This window comes from Zonotrichia albicollis, chromosome 9 (genome assembly GCF_047830755.1).
Source record: "Zonotrichia albicollis isolate bZonAlb1 chromosome 9, bZonAlb1.hap1, whole genome shotgun sequence".
NCBI lineage: Eukaryota > Metazoa > Chordata > Aves > Passeriformes > Passerellidae > Zonotrichia > Zonotrichia albicollis.
Window position 1 is genome coordinate 29,859,333 of NC_133827.1, and position 20,817 is coordinate 29,880,149.

Genomic DNA, 20,817 nt, shown 5'->3' on the forward strand with positions numbered 1-20,817 from the left:
GATCAGAGGATTCCTAGTGAAGTTGTTCTACTGTGGTTTCGGGTTTGTTTAATCCTCAAGAAAATCAGAGACTAAGATTAAACAGAGTCCACACTCTGTTCTTATTCTGTGAATAATGTGTAACATTCATAACACCTATGCCCAAATTTCTGTGCCTGCTGTGAGCACATTATGAAAACAATATATATATATATATATATATATATTTCTGACTCAACGTTCCTTCTCAAAAGCACAAGAATAATTCAAACCCAAAAAATTCTTATTATTCACTAATTAATTTTCAGTAAGATAATTTTGATCTCCCATGTACATGACAAGTATTACTGTTAGAGGTTTTCTCTGCTTTCATCATAGCAAAAAAGTATTCATAATAATTAGCTGAAAGATTATATGGAACTCAAGTTATCTTACAGAACTCACCATTCAAATTTTTGTAGCCAACTATTTAAAAAAAATTCTCCAGCTCACATCAGAGGGATTATTTTGGAAATCAGTTAAATGTCAAGCTTCCAGTAGCAGCTCATCTCTGGAAAGTTATCCAAACAATTTGTGGTATATTTCTACAGCCATGATCATAGCACCAGGGCAAACATTTTAAATGAGAAGTCTTCATATGACAAAGAAAGGCAGAAAAATTCCTTACAACACAGCCACAACTTACAGCCACATAATTCTAAAAATCCACTGCTCCATGATGTGCATTTTAGTGAAGTTACTAAATTCCTTCACGTACTTCTTGGGATGCAACATAATCTGCTGTTTAACAAATTCTTACTGACAGCTATCCTATTCTGAGTTACAGTTTTTTTCCTGCAGGCCTCCATTACAAGCAGAAATAAGAAGTACATTAATTGAAATGTGTCGTAGCAAGATCAATGCACCATTTACTTCTAGTCAGTAGTACAGCTCAATAACACACCACATGCCAATATTCTGAGCACACCTTTCAGACAGCCTTTATTAATATTTATAAAATACAATGGCTTATCACTGTAAGTCATATGAAACTGGATCTGACTTGTGCAGTGTCCTTAAAGCTGTGAGCACAAGGTAGATAATGGAGGTTGAGAAATGCCTGAGCTACAGTAGATAGGACTTCTCAAATGGACAAGCGTCTCATAATGGGAAGTTTTTCACAGGAAGACTGCAGCACTTCCTGAGCCCTACCTTTTTCCAGACACAAAAAACATACCTAGCCTGAAAAATGCTATGAATTTATTACCAGAGAAATTGATTAATCCCTGACTATGACTGAAGGTGTTTGGAACAAGGTACAAATGATATGCTTTGAGTATCAAGTCCTTTTATAAAGAGTAAGGTGAAAATATTTTCTATATTTTTCTACATATGGCCTTGAATGTCAACACTGCTATACAGTTTATTAGATAGCCTAGAGAACAAGAATTTGTCCAACATTCAAAAGAACTTCTTCAAGAATTAATTTTTCTCTCTGTTTGTCCCCATAGGCTCCAAACGAAGTCACATAGAACAATATTGTGCAAAATTCTGGAAGAAAACACCACAATACATGGACAAGAAATGTAACAAGCAGCTATTTTTTTTACTGTTACATCAACCTGTCTGAAGATAAAAGAGGTCTGCTGTGTTTTAAGGCAGTTTATTTCAAGGCTGATTCCCACACAGCCAACAATCCAATATGGCATCAATTACAAAGTGATTTTAGAAATCAGCACTTCAGGAAAGCATCACATGGACAAAAAGCTTCCTGAAAGTGAAGCAATGATGATTTAATTTCAATTGAGAGAGAAATCCAGAAAAGTACTTAAGGAAGAGGTTATGCAATCCTGCTGGTGATGCAAGGCAGCAATCTGTGTCACCTACACTCCATATGGATGCAATGATATCGAGCAAGATCTGCTGACGCCTAAGCAGATACAGTTGCAGTTATTTGCAGAAGGAGCTGGTACTGTGGTGATGAGAAAAACCCTGATTTTTATGTGCTACAAAGCAACCTGGAGATAAAGGCAAAGCACAGCTCTACAGATGGCACAAAACCAGTATAGCACAAAGGAGTCTAGATTAGAAGAATGGTCACTTGTAGAGTTGAAAAAACAGTGGGAGGTTGTAAAAACAAGGGTTCATTCCAGTCGAAGAGCATTTCAACAGAGGGTCAAACCTACAAGTAGAAACTGGAAAAAGTTCTATTTGCACAGAAGAGGCAATATCCAGAGAAAGGAAAATCATCAACACAGATGTCACAGCTGGAATTGCATCTGTGAATGATTGCCTCCAGAGTCAAAAGGCAGAATAGGGAGGCTCATCAGGAAACTGCAGGAAGTCCAAAAAGGACTTCTATCCTAAAGGACTTCCTAAAAGGACTTCCAAAAGGACCCCTTTTTCATATTCTGGATATTGAACTGATGGGACTAAAATTAAAAACAAAGCAAACAAAAAAACCACACACTAAAACAAACAAGAAACACTATTTACTGTTAGGCAAGAATTGAGAATTTGCAGATTTGAAAAGGTTCCTGCCCCAAAACAAAATAGCACATAATTAAAGATTTCTACATCAGTACACATATCTCTACAGGTTAAGAAATTTACTGCAAAATTCGTCTGCATTTGTAGAGGCTGCAGAGTAACTTATTTGTGTTGTGGCAAGATACAGTAATCACAGTGGTTACTAAATGTAAAATTCAACATCAAATACTTGGACTAGAATTCCTCTGACTTTATATCCAAGCAAATTGGTATTATGAGCTTTCTGAGACAAGTCAAAACATGACATAATGCTGTATTTTAATCTCTCAGATAAAGGTTCCCTGAGCATAACTGTACAAGCAGAATGCATACCTAAAATTAAAAAGGCACAGCAACAAAAATTGTTTGTGAACAGAAAGAGCAGTTATATCTCAATTACCCTTTCTAAACAAAAGCCAACAGTCCCCCTGAAGCATTTGAAAAGTGTCTTATATTAGTTTTACTACCATATGGTTAAACAGAGCATTGGCTAAAATAAGCACAGACCCTAAAGCAAAAAAACCTGATTGTCTTAACAGAGAAAATTCAAGGGTCACTTAAAACAATGGAAGGGACTTATTTCCAATATCAGTTAGGTTTTGACCAAAAACAGAGGCAAAGGAAATGTTCAGAACTTGGATATTGAAACATAAGGCTACGCAACTTAAGCTTTTCAGGCATGGGAACAAAAACAATACTGAAAATTTAGAAACAAACTCGTGTTTCTTTCTTACAGTTTTCAGAATTCTAGATTTAACAAACTTTTACTGGTATGAATCTAAGTCTCATAAAATATAAATGCAATATTCTAAACCAAAGCCCAGGAGTTCAGCACACAAATACTGTGGAGAAAAAAAAAATGTTAACCCCTTTTGCTAAGAGATGCCATAAAGTCTGTCTTAATTTTTAGTTCAGATAGGACTGAAGGACAGTTCTTGACCAAATGGCATTTACATAATCAATAAAAAGTACATATCTTATTGCTGAAACCAACTTATAAGTAAACATCCCAGTACAATTATTCTATAATGAGCTATTTTAGTATAAATATTTAATATAAAAGATCATTACCTTATTACTCACAATACACCTCAGACAACCTACCAATCTGGGCAGATTAAACTGCCTGGTCTTCCGCACCCTGCTCATGAACCTCCTGCCCATCTTTTTGGCACGCCAGACTGACAAAAACATCTTGTGCTCAATGCAAGTCTCCTTAGGTTTGCTTCAGTCATCAAAATGAACCCAACTGCACCAAGAGCTCAGGAAAATCTCGGATGGAAACAGTGCAATCTCTTTCTAGGATGACTTGATGTTGATTACTGTATTGGAGGTTGTTCTAATGTTTGGATTAATCCACAGTCCATCTGTTACAGTTTTTCTTTCTTGTCTCTGTTGACAAGAATTTATTGAGCAAATCCTTACAGAGAACCAGGCAGATTTGGTCAACTGCTTCTTCCTATAAAACACCAACTGACACCTTTGCATGTATTTCCACATTATTCAATTACAGGAGTTTAAAATCAGTAACCTATAAAGAACTTGAGTAATGCATTTTAATTAAAGACTGCGTAACAGCTCCTCTCAAGTGTGACCACCGAAGTATGATACTCGTCTAAAAATAAGTATGCCTGAGACTATCTTCAAGTTTTTCTTTATGATTCCCAGCATTCTATGTATGTTCCTAACACCAGAAGCACTGACTTTCTGCTGAAGATGGCAAAGCTTTACAAAGTTCTCAATTTAGAAAAAAGTAACAGATTGCAACCTTTTCACAATTATAGCCCAACTTGCAAATTACATGTCAACTGAGCTTTGATTTCTAAATGGAAACAGTGTCTTCATCATCAGGTTAACCTCCCCTACCTGCTCAGACTGGAGCAGGACAAGAAAATCTATTGGGGTAAAGAGGAAGTTAAAATTACTTTGCCTGTTGGCTAACCCTGAACCCACACAGTTCAAATCTTAAAGACCATCGGCCTTCCTGAGAGCAGAAAAACTCCCAATTAGCAGAGAAGGCTGCTTTAACAGCAGCTCCACATGCTCTAAAAGACTTCTGGGGAAGCACTTGAGAAAACAGAAGTGATTGGAGAGAAGATACACCAGGAGATAAAGAGAAGGAAACCTATCAATATTATCAGCACAAGATTTGGGTGCATGTGGAAAGGAGATTGTTAGCATTGAAGGAAGGATGTGTAAATATGCGTATTTATACAACAGCTATTTCCATACAGCTTCATGGGAAGGAGTTAAATAAAGGTGCTTGTTTGCAGTTGAAGAAACAAGCAATGTATGCTGTGGTTGATATAGCTAGAAACCAAAAGACAACCAGCAGTTGAAAGATTATTTCAAAGTCAGAGGCTGACTGTAGATCACTGTGTTTACAGGCTATAAAACAACTATTACCTGCTAATTTATAGTTCTGAATACAAATTTTAATTTCTGAAATAACCATTCCCTAGTCATTCCCTAGAGACTCAGCATTACTGACTGTAGTTTCATTGGTATCTCCTGAGTCAACTCTTTACCAAATGGAAGGGTCAAACTAGTTCATTCTTCATTCCACAGCAGCTGCCCTCTATCTCTGACCATTCTTGTTGTTCTTCTTTGAGTACCTAAATTTGCCTTCTTAATCAAGATAATGAATGGTGGAGATTTCTGGAGTGATAAAATAATGCAGTTTTATTCCCATTTGCTTCGCTGATTATTCCTTGTATTCCATTTGCCTTTTTGACTGTAAATTGAGTACTGAGATGATTATTCCATTAATCTGTTATAACTCTGATCTCTTATTCCTCTTAGATGATGCAATGAGAACACAGGTCCTTTTGAGATCCTTCTGGTAACCTCCATCCATGATTAGCGATCTTCCTCCTTACCCTTTACTTTCATTCTGTTACCCTTCACTTTCATTCTGTTGCTGGTTTGGTTTTGGTGGGGAATTTTTGTTTGCTTTGGTTTTTTTAACAACTAAATCCCAAAATATTTTTTTTTCTTATTTCATGACAGCTTAAGTTTCTCCATAATCTTTTTTTGAGTGCATCCATTGTGTACATCTAAGGAAACCTAGAAACCTACATCAATAAGATGATCTTTAAGCCCATGCTTTAAAGGATTTGTGCAGCAGAAATTGTCTTTGCAATGTAGTCATTGCTTTCTCATCTCTCATTTCGCCACATGCTCATTGATTCTGCTCTTCAGAACAGTTTCACCATGTTGTGGCAGTACAGAAATGAGAGCAAGTTCCAATTTCTCCTCTCCCTCCTGGAAGTTATTTTAAGAATAAGCACCACCTTGCCATATCTCATTGCTGTGATACCACAGTCAGGGTAAGTGGGTTATTACACAGCACTACAGCACTAATAGATAAGCAGTTTCAAATCAGGGTTAATTTAAAACCATTAAGCTTAAATACCATTAGGTCCTGGAAATACTTTTCCAAAGATGACTAAACATGTGAAAAAAGCAGGCATACACCGAGTGGGCACAAGATATTTATTTCACAGACAGTGCATGCAGTCAGCAGAACTGCTGTGCTAGGATTACCAAATCTGTCTTGGCAAAGGTTTGGGTACTGCTGACACACTGTTAAGACTTTTTTTTCAAACTGTATGTCCAGTTGACAAAGCTCAGGATATGGGGCACAAAACCACAAGCTGCTGCTTCTAAGCAAGAGCAGCGGAAAGGCTGAAGGACATACTTGTCACCCTACAGGCACTCAGCACTAGGTCAGGTAAAGCACCCAGCTAACCTTCTGCCTCTCTCAGCAGTGAACTGTGAAGGTGTAGAGTGATCCCTGCTCAATACACCCCCACAAGCTTCAACAGAGGTTCACAGAGCCAAAGAAGGTAAACTCTGTCTTACTGCTTTTATTCTAACAAAAGACTACTTGTACTCTAATGCAAACTGAGCCTGAGTATTTCCTCCCAGATCTGACACGGCAAGGGGAAAGCAGAGATAAAGCACAGGGGCACTGGCACTGGGCACAGCTACTGCCTCAAGGGTATTCCCTGGGCAAAAAGACTCCTTTGGTTAGAATTTGGGGGTAAAACTTCAATCTTTTATTCAATGGGAAACAGCACTTCACCTCAGTTTGAAGCATTTCATTGTTCAGAGACAGGAAAACCGTAACTCATTTGCATTTAATGTCATAATATTATGAAGTCATAGTTTTATTCCCTGACATAATTTTATGTAACCACAAAAGAGTCCTCCAAGTGCTTTAAATGGATAAACAACATTAATACACATGTTCCCTTTGGTAAAGGGAAGTGGGATTTTTACTGCATCACCTGAAGCACAAGTGCTGTAGCAGAACACAACAGCCCCAGCCAGACTGACAGGTCTGTGCAGGAGGAGAACAGGCAGCCAGCAATGGGAGGGGCAATCCCCGCACTGCCCATCCCCAGCACCTCCTGTACAGGGATGACCAATCCTGGGAACATGTGAGGACAGGGAAGTGGCCAACTGAGCTGCATGAAATACAGACAAGAGTCTATGATTATGGAACTACAAGTTAAAGACCTCCTCCTCCAACCCAAACCTACTTCTCACAATTCCTAGAGTGTTCTGCTACACCACTGGGAATTGCACAAAGCTGCTCTAGAGATACCAAATATTCAACCAGTAGAATGTCTTTAGCTCCTTACAGATGCACAATTCAGTCAGTAATTAAAATATTCATGTCTAGCATGAATAAGCAATTTTAGGCCCCTCGCTAGACTAAAGCCAGTACAATGTTCCAACCAAAACATTTCTGTTTAGCTGTCCCTATCTGTGACACATGAAAGGAACAAATCAGGTGCAGACATTTTCCCCATACCCTTGGAAGATTGGTGCTACAGCAAAAATCTCCAGAGACAGATCTTTGGAAAAGATTTGATGAAAGCAACAAGAACGGCAGAAATGTTTCTCAACCAGTAAGTCTAGCTTCCTGTTACCACATGCAGCCACATGATAATATCATTTATAAACTTACCAACTACTTTGAGAAGTTTTTAAGAACTTGCACAAATTGCAAATGGGAATTATAGATATAATGGAAATCAAATATTGCAAAATTAAGAATTTATTTCAGAGCAAGATAAAGATTTATCATGCTAGTCATGGTATTTTTTCCAGCAAAGATGTATTTAGTAGCTTACAAATTATTACATGTTTCTTTTAGAGCTTCTGCATTAACAGTGAAAGATTAGCCCAAAATTCCAACACACAAACATATTACAGAAGTATATGGAAGCCCCCATCAGGCTCTACACTTAAATACTGAATTACCATGCTACATCATATACGTGCGATAAATAATCTGTCATGTCCAGATTGCTCTAAATAAAGAGTACTGATTTTTTTTGTCTTATTGCACCATGACCCGCTATTTTGAAGCCCTGTTATTCAAAGGGTTTTCCTTGATAGAAAACTTCAGCTTCCACTGCACAGTTTAAAGGCTTGCTTGGCCCCATACCCGGTCTGTGACAGCTCTCAGCGGACGGGAGCTGTTCGGTAACACCGCATTTGAGCTCCAAGCCGGTCCCTCCGCGGGGCCGAGCCCTCCCTGCGGTACCGCGCGGAACGCAGGGCGACAGCGCGGCAGAGCCGGGGCGGCAGCGCCACCTCGCGGCCGGTGTGCAGAGCGCAGCATCCGGAACCGGCACCTCCCACGGGAATCTGGGAGCCCCGCACTGAGCAAATCCCGGTACCAGCTGCCGACCCACCTGAACAGATCCTTCAAAAACTTTGGGACAGAATATTTGCGAAGGATTTGACTCATGATTCTCTACCATTAAATACTTTTTTAGAAGCTTTTTTACAGCATCAGCGTTCCATTTCACACAGTACTAGAGAACAGAGAACACACAATCTCCCGGGCCAAGTTCACTTCTTTGTTACTTGACACACACAGGAAGCAAACATTTCTTCTTAAACTGACAAAGCTCCACTCTAACAAGACAAAATGTGTAAGCCGCACTTAAACTTTAAATCAGTACAGCTAGTCTCTCTTATTTTATGCTTGTTGCAAACATACAATATTTTAATCCAGTCTGAATCTGAGGTAGCCCATTCGTCTGTCAAGAAGATAAATCACCTTCATTGACTATAATACTTAATATTTGATAAATAGCAATCACATACTCATCTAAAAATTTGGGATACATATTTGTATTTTTGGTCATTCAAAACTACTCTTTGAAATAGCATCCACCTGTTCAAGCAAGTTATAAAAGCTGTTTTAAGTCCTAGGGTATTTGAAAGCTTCTCTCAAGAACAAAATTCTCTTCTTCTACTGTTCTTTTATATACCTGCTCCGTACTGAAGAGAGCTTGCTATAACAGAAGGTATTCCTCAAAATCCAATTCTACTGGCCTCTGCAGCATTGCTTATAAAGCAACATAATAAATAAATCATAATCATAAAACCACTGATTTCTTCAAACTACTAACTGTATTTGAAATTTTAAGTGCATTTAACATTTATATTTAAAACAGAAAACAAAACTCCTCTTATTATTTTATTCATGTCATAAACACAACATTCTCTATTATGTTTAGTTTCCTTAATCAATGAACTATTCAAGAAAGCTGATTGAGCCCTTGTACATCAGCCAAGACCTGGTCCTCGCACAGTGCACCGAGCCAACCTACCAAATAAATCACACAAAGCGCTCTTAAATCAGAGCTGTTGTTGCTAAATTGATCTTCAGCACAAGCTGTGCTAAAACTATGAACACCTGGCAGATCATCAGACCAAAAGCAGAGCAGACCAGCTATGCTAATGATACAACAGCAACCTTGGGTTTTTTCTTCAGGAGAGAAGCAAGTCAGCAATCAATCAGCATCAGAATTCAAAACTGCACAAAATGCTGGTAAAACAACCGAGCACCCACCCCATCAGTTTTCAGATGAACAAAGCTTTGAAAAATTTCAATTTACCATACATTGCTTTGAAATTAACAGAGAGGAGTTACCTGAAAATAATCAGATGTATGCTAAAAACAGTAATACAAACTGAGTGGTAATACTTCCCTTATGAACATTCTTCCTTATTAAGTGATGATTTCCCCAGCATTTACCAATGTGAGAGACACAATAATAATTCTCCTCAGAGACCTAAGACACAGAGTATTTTGAAAAGGCCTCACCATATTTTGTAACTATAGTTAAGTCTGCCTAATTATATTTCAAAAATAGTTTTCCTTCTTCCAGACAGTTTCAGAGCTCCCCTCCTTGCCTTTTTGATCTGCTTATGCTTTCTAAAAGGCAAGACTAACTACTCTAGGAATTAGGAAAAGCTTGTGAATAAACAGAGTTGACCCTAAGCCCCCAGAGAAAGAGGACTTTTATTTATTTCTAATGGTTGCACGTAAAAGATGTTTCATTGCTTTCTGAACATCAATGAATTCAGGGAATTAGACACATGAAAGTGTGTTACTGTGTGTCTACCTTCATAAGCAAGAAAAATTTGAAGTTCTAGCCATTCCCAAAAATGAAAGCTTTGTCACATGAGTATTCTCAGAAGGCTCTTCAGAGGGCAATATATCCCACTTCTAAAAGGTTATTCATTAGGGCTTCAAGAATTCAGCTTGCCTAGCTGAAGACTATGGAAAAATACTGAGAGTTCATTGTGGAGATATAAGTAAAAATCACTGGCTCAATATCATCATATACATTTTTAAACTGTTAGAAAAGCTGGAAAACAATTACTAAATGCACTCACAAACTACAGTTGGCTCTTCTACACAATCCTTACAAGTCAATGATAAAGATTCAACTAAGTTTTTCTTCATAATTAAAAAAATGGAAATATAAGGTTAAAACATTTTTTCTTAAAATATCATAGAATGGTTTGGGTTGAAGGGGCCCTAAAGATCATCTAGATCAAACTCCCTGCCACAGGCTCAAAGACCCTGCACTATGCTCAAAGTCCCATCCAACCTGGCCTTGAACACTTCCAGGGATGGGGCAGCCACCCCATCTCTGGGCAGCTTGTGCCAGGGCCTCAGCACTCACAGGAAAGAATTTCTTATAACACCTAATCTAAATCCACCCTCTTTCAGTTTGAAGCCATTCCCCCTCTTGTCCTACCATTACATGACCTTGCCAAAATTCCCTCTCCAGCTTTCTTGCAGCTGCTTTATGGGGCTCTAAGGTCTCCATGGAGCCTTCTGTTCTCCAGGATGAGCAGCCCCAACTCTCTCAGCCTGTCTTCACAGAAGAGGTGCTCCAGCATTCTGATCATCTTCGTGTCCTCCTCTGGGCCTGCTCCAACAGGTCCATGTCCTCCTTTTGTTAGGGACCCAGAGCTGGATGCATCACTGAGAGTGGGGTCTCAGCAGAGCAGAGCAGAGGGGCAGAATCCCCTCTGTCCCTCCCTCCCCTGCTGCCCCCTCTGTTTTGGATGCAGCCCAGAGCATGTTTGGCTTTCTAGGCAATGAGTGCACATTGTTGGGTCATGTCCAGCCTCTCATCCAGCAGCACCCCACAGTCCTTCTCCCCAGGGCTGCTCTCATGTAACAGTGTTTGTTCTTTGCAGCTACAAAGGACACTACAGCACAGAGACAATTCATGCTAAAAGTACCAAGCTGTAAGCCTACCACAACATAAGCCCATCTCATCACTCTAAAGCACAAACATTCCCCAGTATCAAACAATTTCTCCACCTTTCCCTCAAAACCAGTCACAAAGACTCAGAGATACTATAGAAAACAGCATTTATTCTGACACACAAAAAAACTGTACTATTCAGAACATGATTGAGCTATGTCTATGTACTAACACAGTAAATTAAACTGCCTGTTGTTAATCCCAAACCTCACACTCAGTTTGTTGTCTAAATCTTTAAATTTGTCTTCAAGTTACTGAAGCAATCTTGCAAATGGTGCTGCATGCTGAAAAACTCCAGAGACATATAAGGCACCTGGCTTATGACATATTGCACATAGATCCTCAATTAAAATATTTACTAGAAAGAAAGTCAGAATTGACTCTACAGGTTTCTGACTGAAAATCCAAAATGAAATCAACCAACCCGAACTTCAGTGCCCCTCAAATCTACATCCAAAATCTTATTACCTGTAGTTACCTGTAGTTGTTTTCTGGGCATTTTACTACCATGCATTTCTAGTTAGAATGTGTGGAACTAAGGCAATGCTTGAATGTATACTAAGTAAATTTCACAATTGAGCAGCTCCATAAAAAACAACAAGAGGTGTTTTGTGTGCATTTTTTGTCCCACAAAATTAAATTCCTGAGGAGCATTCCAAAACAGTTGACTATTTAAAAATGCCTACCTTTACTGGTGAAATATGAGAATGAGAAACAAATCCATGGACATTCTCAATCTGGGACAGATTCTTCTCTGATACGTGAACCAGCTCTGGACCTGTCACCTCATTGGCAATGTGTGGAGAGCTGTGCTCCTGTGGGGGTGTGTCTTCATCCTGATAGCGGTATTTCTGAAAAAAAATTACAGGAAAAGATCAGGCCACCACAGAAATGAGAAATGAATCCAGAAAACCTAAGTCAGACAGAAATAGTTGTTTTTCTGACCTTGCTGACTTCAAAGCAATAAAATCTATAAATAAAAATTTTAATTAGCATTTTTATTTTAAAACTGATCCTATCCAAAAATGTTCCAGCCCTTTTAGTCCCACCTGGGATTATTATGAAGCTACCTAAACCCCAGCAGGATTTACTGTGTCCATAAGAAACATCCCAACATTTTCTAAGCACATTCACTTTCACACATGACTATACCCCCAAGTACATAAATAGTTATTAATAGTTTATAGGGAAAGCATGTCATATTATTAAAGGTACAGAAAAACTTTCTAAACACATACTCATTTTAATCTTGGAAAAAGTTATTCCTGTTATTGAAGCATATTTAGGATAGAAGATAGTTCCTTAGGGTTTCTTCTAAACAAAATTCCAAGATCTACATACTACAGCCTAAGTCAAATTAGACATTTTTCTGGTAATTCTTTTATATATCATAACCGAGTAGACAACTGCAAATAACCAATTTGTCTGTAAGCACAGGAACACTACAGCAAGGCAGTATCTGACAAACAGTGCATAATTTCTAACCCTCTCAAGAGTTACATGCAATTTCTATTTCAGGTTACCACAAAGATCCATTCCCTCCATCAGAAACACCTACAACATTAAAAAGTTAAGATATACAGGATAAAGTACAAAGCAACTGCTTGAAATGATCTATCAGTTATCAGCTCCTTAACACACTCTTAAGCCAACTGTAAAGTAGAAGCAATTCAAGTATATTTCCTCTAAAAATACTAATTAGCAGAGAAGCACAAGACCCACTTCTTCCATAAGAAATAACTCCTAAGAAGAAAGCAAGAGCATTACAACTTCTGTTACCACAAGAACCAACTCCAAAAACTTTCAGACCTTCTCCTCAGCTGGATGTACCAAACGAGAGAGAATGAAGTCTGACAGATGAGAAAAATTGCAATGGTTACTCAAAAAGCCCTAGTTTTTCAAATTTTTACCAGAGAGGATTTATGAGATTATTAACGTTATGATCATTATTAACTTAATAGCTCACTACTACTGGAAGATAAAAGTTCTTTTTCTTTCCTTTCCCTGCAGCAGCGAGATGCTGGATTGCTCAGCCTCAGACTGCTGCCATTCATCTTTTTTCTGAGATTGACTTGTTTTTCACTTATCAAAATAAAACCCTGAAAGGAGTTGACATTAGCTCTCCAGAGCAACCATATTAAACACAGGAAACAGGGAAGAATTATAATTTAAACAAAGTGTTGGCCAAAAATGCAAGGGTACATTACCAGAGTATAAATTAGACCACACTAGCAATTAGAGAAAATAAACATTAGAGCTCCAAGAAGCAGAGAAAATGTCTTGAAGCATCAGAGAATGTAGGACTTCAGTGAGTTTAAAGCAGCCTGCTCCACTAATGAAGGCTGTGCTTGTGATTCAAAATATCCCTAGCAGACCTTGAGCTTTGATTTCTTTGAAATACAGGAAAATTATTTGAAAGTGGATTTAGTTTCCAGATCATCTCAGACAAGATCATGTAGAAACCAGATGTGGATCATTCCAGTTTTACTGTGCAGGGCAGGGCACACACAACATTCACACAAAAACCCTGAACACACTAACTAGTCAAATAGTCACAAGTTAATCAAAACTCATTTCCTTTACCGAACAGTTAATATCTTTAGACAAAGCACAGAATTACCTTGCTTTTTTTCCTGAAACCAGACATGTTTATTAGAAACAGGTACTATTTGAAACAGATACATGAACATGACTGATTGTAAACAGGCTCTAGATTTCACTAATAGATGCTATGCTTACATTATAGAGTGTATCAATGCTTATAATATAATAGTGCATGTAAAGTTTTAATAGATCAGTATTCATTATTTTAATTAAAAATGAAAAAAATGTTGTGGTAAAAACATTCAACACATACTTCTGACAGAGACACTGCCCCAGAAGCTTCTCTTGCATAATACAGGTGTGTCAAAATTAATTTAAAACATTTCTTTTCTGATGCAACATAGTTAAAAGGATATCTTCAAGCTAAATTGAAGATAAGTTTTGAAATAAGTTTTGAAATATCACCAAACTCTATGGGCACTGGTGTAAACTACTGAAAAATCCATTTACTTTAATAAATCAGTGCTAGTTTTGGTGAGATGAAACTCAGAAATTAACCCAATTCACCACAGTGAAATAATTTTTCAACATTCCTGCTTCAATGCTCAGGCCTAGTAAAGTAAGACAAAAAAATGTACAAAGTATCTGCAACAATATGCAGGAAAAACAAGGATTTTATAGCACCATTTATCAGAACAGAGAATACCTGTTCACAGGAAAACCACAGAAAAGTTTTAGGAAACCCCTTCTATGAGATTCACTTTAGTCTTCCTAGTCTCTTCTCTGTATTTTTTAAAGAAGATATTTCAAACTCCATTCCTTCTGCAGACTTTAGGCCTCCCCACCCACCACCCATACAACTCCCAAGTCACTGCTCACTTCCAACAACAAATGCAACAAATCCCAGAACACCCAGGCTGACTTACAGTCTGCCCCTGCTTGAGTTTTCATTTTCACTGTACACGTCCAAACATGGTTACAAAGAGGTTAAGAATAAAAGAAGACTGGAATAAGTAAATCTAATAATTTGAATTTGATAAATATGCAGCAGCTCACAGGGCCAGACCCTTTCTGAAGCAGTATGAATAGGCAGCATGATGAAACCAAGTAGTTTTAGATCATTTGCACACAATTCCCCAAGTTTAAATACTTGTTCTTTTTTCATCATTTCTCCATTGTACCAGTTAAACTAAATCTGAAAGGACCTTTCCAAAGATCATTCCAGCAACTGAAGTTCTTGTGAAGCACTGTTTGACATGCAACACTTCCACTCCAGAAAAACTGACCTGGATACAGTGTCAAAAAGAAAAGGGTAGAGAAGTCTGAATAGCTACAGCTCCCACATCTCCCCAGCTTCCACAACTGTCCCCATTCAGCAGAAAATAACTTCCAACACCTCTAGTAACAAAAGCAACAACACAGAATATTGTGCATATCTTGCTAAAACAAAACTAATCAAAAATTCATAATATATTAAAGATGCTAATGAATTTGTGCAAGTCTTTCCTGTAGTCTAGTGCTAAACCTGAAACTACTGATTAGAAAAATAATAGTGCCTTCCACCTAAAGGAAAAAAAGGAGACAAAACTAAAGGGATACTCCACTATTGCAGAACTGAAGTCAACTTGAAAACTTGTTATTTGTAAAAAACAAGAAGACTATGAAAGCCAAATAAAATCTCTTTGCAGGTAAACAGCAATTCATACTGATAAATTAAAAGGTTGTGAAAAACAAAAGAAATTTAAGTAATAAAAGAAAAGATGATAGTGGTCATGTCTTTTTAGAACTTCACTCATCATGGAATAGGACATTCAGTATAATTTTCAACTTAGGCATCAACAAATGATAAACTGAATGATCTGCAATACTGGAAGAAGGTTTTTGATCTTTGGGTTTACTTTTTCAAACATAAGCTCAGTATTTTGAGTAACTAACTGCTTCATTTTCAAACAAAAGCACTAAGTTTTCTCTAGTAACTAGAGCTATGACAAAGACATAAGGCATTTCACCCTTCTTGAACAGTTTCAGTTTGACATTGTATCTTGAATATAAGTGCTCATAACATGGTTATTTAGGTCACAGTGTTCCATCATATGTCAAAATGCACAGCTACTGTTAAACTTATTTATGTAATGCTTCATGTCATGGACATCCACAAACAGTAAAACAGTTGAAGACAAGGATATTTCTAATATTTGTAAGAAAGTAATATTTGTAATAAAGCTCACCATTCCAGAAGGCTAAGGAAAAGAGAATAAAAAAGGAATGCTCAGATTGTGAATGTTCTTTTCATGTGGCCAAAAAGGAAAATTGAAAACACTATTTTGTGTAATTACTTGTGCAAAATTAATTGTTTCATTAGGTGAAGGACTGGTACAGCTACCCTGCATTACTATTTCACATTGAACACTAAGTAAATATTTAGATGACAAAGGCTGTATCTTCTCAGAGGACAAGAACATTTTATTTTTAGTACTATCCAGCCCTACAACTTTTATTCAAAAATTGACAAATGCCTGGTGCAATATTTCTCTGTCTCTGCTCAAACAGAAACCCTTCGTTGGCTGGGATGCGGGCAATGGAGAGGTACAGCGCGGGCAGCACGGGCACCCACTGGGGATGGGCAGAGGGCCGTGTTTATCCGCGGGTAACTCGGCCCGGCCACCTCCGGCCCAGGGCACTCCGAGAGGGCCCCGGGGAGCGCTCCCCGCTCGGGAGGCCGCGGCCGCCCTGCCCCTGCCCCGTGCCCGATGCGCAGCCCAAGGACGCCGTGAAGGCGAACACGGCCCCTGCAGCGCCCCCCGGCGGCCGCCCCCAGCCCGGGCAGCAGAGGACGCGCAAGGAGGGACGCGCGCAAAGGGGGGACGGACGCCGCCATCGCTCGGCCCCGCCGCTCCATGCCCCAAGTGCTGCCTGCTTGCTCGCTGGATATTTTTAGTTTGCTCTTAAAGTGAACAGCGTCCCTGCTCTGCAGCTCAACGGGCAAAATCCAGCCCCGGAGTATTTTCATTCCACGGCTTTCTTCCCAAGTTCACTGTTTAAGCATGAGCATATTGTATAAATAAGGAGTGTGCAGTTCCAGAAAGAAAGAAGAAAAGAAACCTTAGTGTTATATCAAGTAGTTCCCAAATGGCATCAATAAATAGGTACATATTTCGAACTGAAAAATGCTTGGGACACAGGAAGGAAAAGCAAACTCACAACAAGGCAAAGTCTTCCTCCTGGAAATATAGCATTCAACTTCAAGTTCTCTAATACGTATCCTATCAAAAGAGCCATAAAAATTTAGATTCCTCCCTCCTGACATTTATTCACCATCAAGATTTTGTGATACATATATGTATATACACGTGTATATAAATGCATCACTCATGCATATATGTGGGTATATATGTACACACACAACTGATCCCACTTTATAAAATAAAATCTAGTTGAAATATTTTTTGTTAAGAATAACACACATGACTTGGAAACCCTGGATATATAAAGTTTTAGAGAGAAAGATTTCCTAATTTCTGCCTCAAAAGTAACTTCATAGATGTACCCCTTTAATTTTCAAGTGGCTTTCCAGTACTTAAGTCTCCTCATATCCTTGACATTGCATGTTAATTTTACTGAAATTTTAAAAAAAGGCTTTTGACACAACACCGAATATATGCTGTTTACCATTCTGATGATTACCAAATTATGTATGTTTTATTCCTCTGAAACCTGAACAGTTGATGTCGTCCTAAAATGACTAAATGCCTGAGGGCACTGTTAAACCCAAACCTGCCACTAACAATTGCTTCCATCAAAATGATGTCAGGAGGCATTTCCAGCCCTGTATCTCAGTGCAAGTCTCCTGTGTATTTAATTCTCTACAGCTGAAGAAAATGAAAGCCAAGTGCAATAAACTGATTACATGATGATTAATGCTGATTAATGAAGAATGACGACATTTTACATGCGGCATTCAGTAAATTCCAAATGTTGTTCAAAGGGATCTTTAAACAGTAGGCATGATAATTCATTACTTATGTCTCCATCACCAACAGCTCAGATAATTGAGTAAGGCATGGAGCAAAACACACACTTATTTAACCAGAAATTTAAGGTACAGTTACATTAGACACAAAAGCAATCATTCATTAAATGCAGCTTACATTTCCAGGAAAGTCCTTTTATAGACCCACCTTACATCCAAACATTAAAGATATTGTGTTGTTGGTACATGCTACTTTACAGTGGCATAGCATCGGAGAAAAACAATCCAAGTTTTTTATGCTAGGAGACATTTTTTCAGACCCTGTGCACTTCAATCGATCCGTGACTGAGATTCCAGAAAAATGCCTCTGTAAGCGCTGCTTGCTGCCTGTCTTTGACATTTAATCTAGGTCCATAGTGTTCAAAAATAAGCCTTTATATAAATAGGTTGAATCCTTCAGGAAAAATGTTGCTTCACGTTAGAAACCAGACCTTATAAAAAAAGCAAAGCAAAAATCCCGTGTCCATTTTTAAAATTTTTGAGTCAGCTTTAAATTTAATTACGTTAGCGCCAGCTTGAAGCGACAACTGTCTCCCGGCCCAAAGTAACACTCAGATGCTCTCAGCCAGAAGCCCGGGTTCGATCCAAGGCAGCTCCACCTGCTGCAGTGCAAGGATTGCAATCTCCTCCATGAAAACAGAGCAACTCCAGCAGAGCCCCTGCTCGCTGTGTGCTGCTTGCTTAGGGGAGGGGCGAGATGGTGCAGCAAGGGACTCGTTACACGGCCCGACGGAGAGAAAGCCAACGCTTCCTGCAAGGTGCTTTCGCACTGCACCAATGAGCATGTGAAAGCCCTTTTTGAAATCAGCTGGGTGCAATTATAAAACCAGGGACGTTGTAAGACTAACAGCAGGGAATTTGCTGATCTGCAATTTACACTAGCTTTCTCAAGGAAGTGTCAGCAGACCGCAAAATGAATGGCTCTGGGATATTTAATCCTCATTTTCGAACATTAAAAATTCAAGGTTATTTGACACATCAGAAAAATGGTCTTTAACCTGCTGAGTAAAATTCCTAATGGTCTACCAAATGTAATAAAGAAACACTACAGAAATACATGAATACTCTCCAACTTCAACACAATAAAATTGGAAACTGCTATTTTTCCCCATTAGCACTATGAAATCACGAACAATCTGGACTATGCATCCACTTGATTATGAAGAGCTCTTGGTAAAGCATTTCAAACAACTGTACATGGGAACACTTAAAGAGTTCAAGAAAAAAGCTTTTTCCTTACAACTGAGGTAAATACAGTCATAGTCTCCTTAGAATTTGTTGTTCTTTGTTGTGTGCTAACAAATAAAAGATGCAAAAAATTTCAATGGGTTGTTTGGGGTTTGTTTTTTAATCAAGCCCTATAAGATTCAAACTTTATTTCCCTTTTAACACGTCCAGGGGTCTCTGCAAGATTTCAATGTATTAATGTATTTTTAATAAATTGCATTACAGAAATTGATTAAATTGATCCAAAACATGCCCTCTACAATTATGCTGCTATTGCAGCATAAGCTAACTTGCCTTTGCAAAAAACTTCAATAAAATAACAATTGCCATAATTTCTATTTTTTATTGCATTAAGCAGTATTGTAAAGAACTCTCTTTAGGACATAACTATTCACTTAAGTTCTCACCTGTAGCAGCCTTTTGTCATCTTCCTTTTACTTCCTTTGGTTTACCTGATAAGCACCCCTGAGGTAGCAAGTTTAGTGTAGTGTAAAATTGCATCCACACTTCCAGCTCAGAAACTAGTAACTTCATGAATTACACTGAGACACTGTTCTTTATATAAATGTGCAGATTGAGGAAACCAAAACTAAGGCAAGATGTCTGGAGAAAAAAATGTGTAACTCAGCCCACAGTAAACCTCAAAATAAACTTCATTTGCATGAGGACCTCGTTGTTGGTAGACTCTCCAAGGATTACCAATGACAGTATTTCCATATTAATAAGCATAGTTTTCTTTCCATTGTGTGCTGTGACCTACAATTTTTCACCAAATAGCCTTAGACATGATTTCCCACTGCAGATCATCTTCTGCGTGTGAGTGCAGCAATATGGGCAGGACCAAAGGAAAATCTAACCCTGAATTTATTTGTCACAAAAAAAGGGAGTGTAAAGAACCCAAAAATGCACCTTCTTTATTAGAATAGTCTAAGTTAGATTATGTTTTTGTTGCAAGAATATCCAAAGGTAACCCTAAGTAGAAAGGCTGACAGAGGAACCTAAAACCCCTTTTATGTCCCTTCTGCTGGCTGGGGCTACCAGTAATTGGGCTCCTGACTGAAGAAACAGGGCAGAGCACAACTGAGCACACCCTCAAACATCACACATGAAATACTTGCAAGGGGAAGGAACACAGGCACAGACTGCTGGCTCTTGCCAAACACAACAATATTCCTATCCCACAAAACAACCTTTTCTATGCATTTTGGATCAACAATCCACCTTACTTCCATACCTCTAATCACATTGTAATAACAATTTCTCACTGAAATAACACACAGCCAAATGCATGGCAATTTCATGACAACAAATAAAGTCAAAGAGCCAAAAGCAGTTCTTGAATGTTGCAGAAATAGCTTTTTGTGATGCAGAAAATATAAGCTCTAATGTGCCGTGGGCATAGAGGAATCAATAAGACGAAGATACAGGCTACACATCCACAAAGGATTCCATCAGGAAGATACAATAAGGAAGAGAAAGCCTAAGTAACTTCAGGCAATTACATCTACATTGTTGATGAAGACCAAATAAAACATCTGAATCTTTCAGCCATATATTTGCAGCTGTAGATAAATAAATTGGTTACACTAGAAATAATTTTGGCCTTCATACAAAGATGAAACTTTTTACACATTTGCCTGCCCACAAGCTTAAAAATACAATGTTTAAACCTATAAAATTAAAATATATTCTTACATATTTTGCTGACTAAATCCTGAGATTTAACTGTAATAGTTTCACTTGTTCAAAGCGATTATTTGTGCCCAGAAGCTTTAAAAAAAGTTGTTAGCATAAATCTTTCTGAATTATGAACATACAGTATGTTCTCATATGGAGAAACATATGAAACAGAAGATTTCCAAGTCTACTTTTGAGCTCTACAGAAACATATCCACACTTAATTATTGCTCTGACTCAAATTGAAGGTTGAAT

General features: G+C 38.2%; 1 protein-coding gene across 20 annotated transcripts in view; it reads right to left on the reverse strand.

Annotated features, from left to right (window-relative positions):
* Positions 1-20,817, reverse strand: part of DLG1 (discs large MAGUK scaffold protein 1) — a 140,734-nt gene that overhangs the window by 77,099 nt on the left and 42,818 nt on the right. For 17 of the 20 annotated variants that reach the window (XM_074547157.1, XM_074547154.1, XM_074547155.1 and 14 more), the window contains one exon: positions 11,771-11,935. In XM_074547157.1, coding sequence (XP_074403258.1) covers positions 11,771-11,935 — 165 coding nt within the window. Of the gene's footprint in view, positions 1-11,770; positions 11,936-17,806; positions 18,352-20,817 lie in introns of those variants that run through there. The other 3 variants (XM_074547172.1, XM_074547170.1, XM_074547165.1) reach the window with 2 other exon arrangements.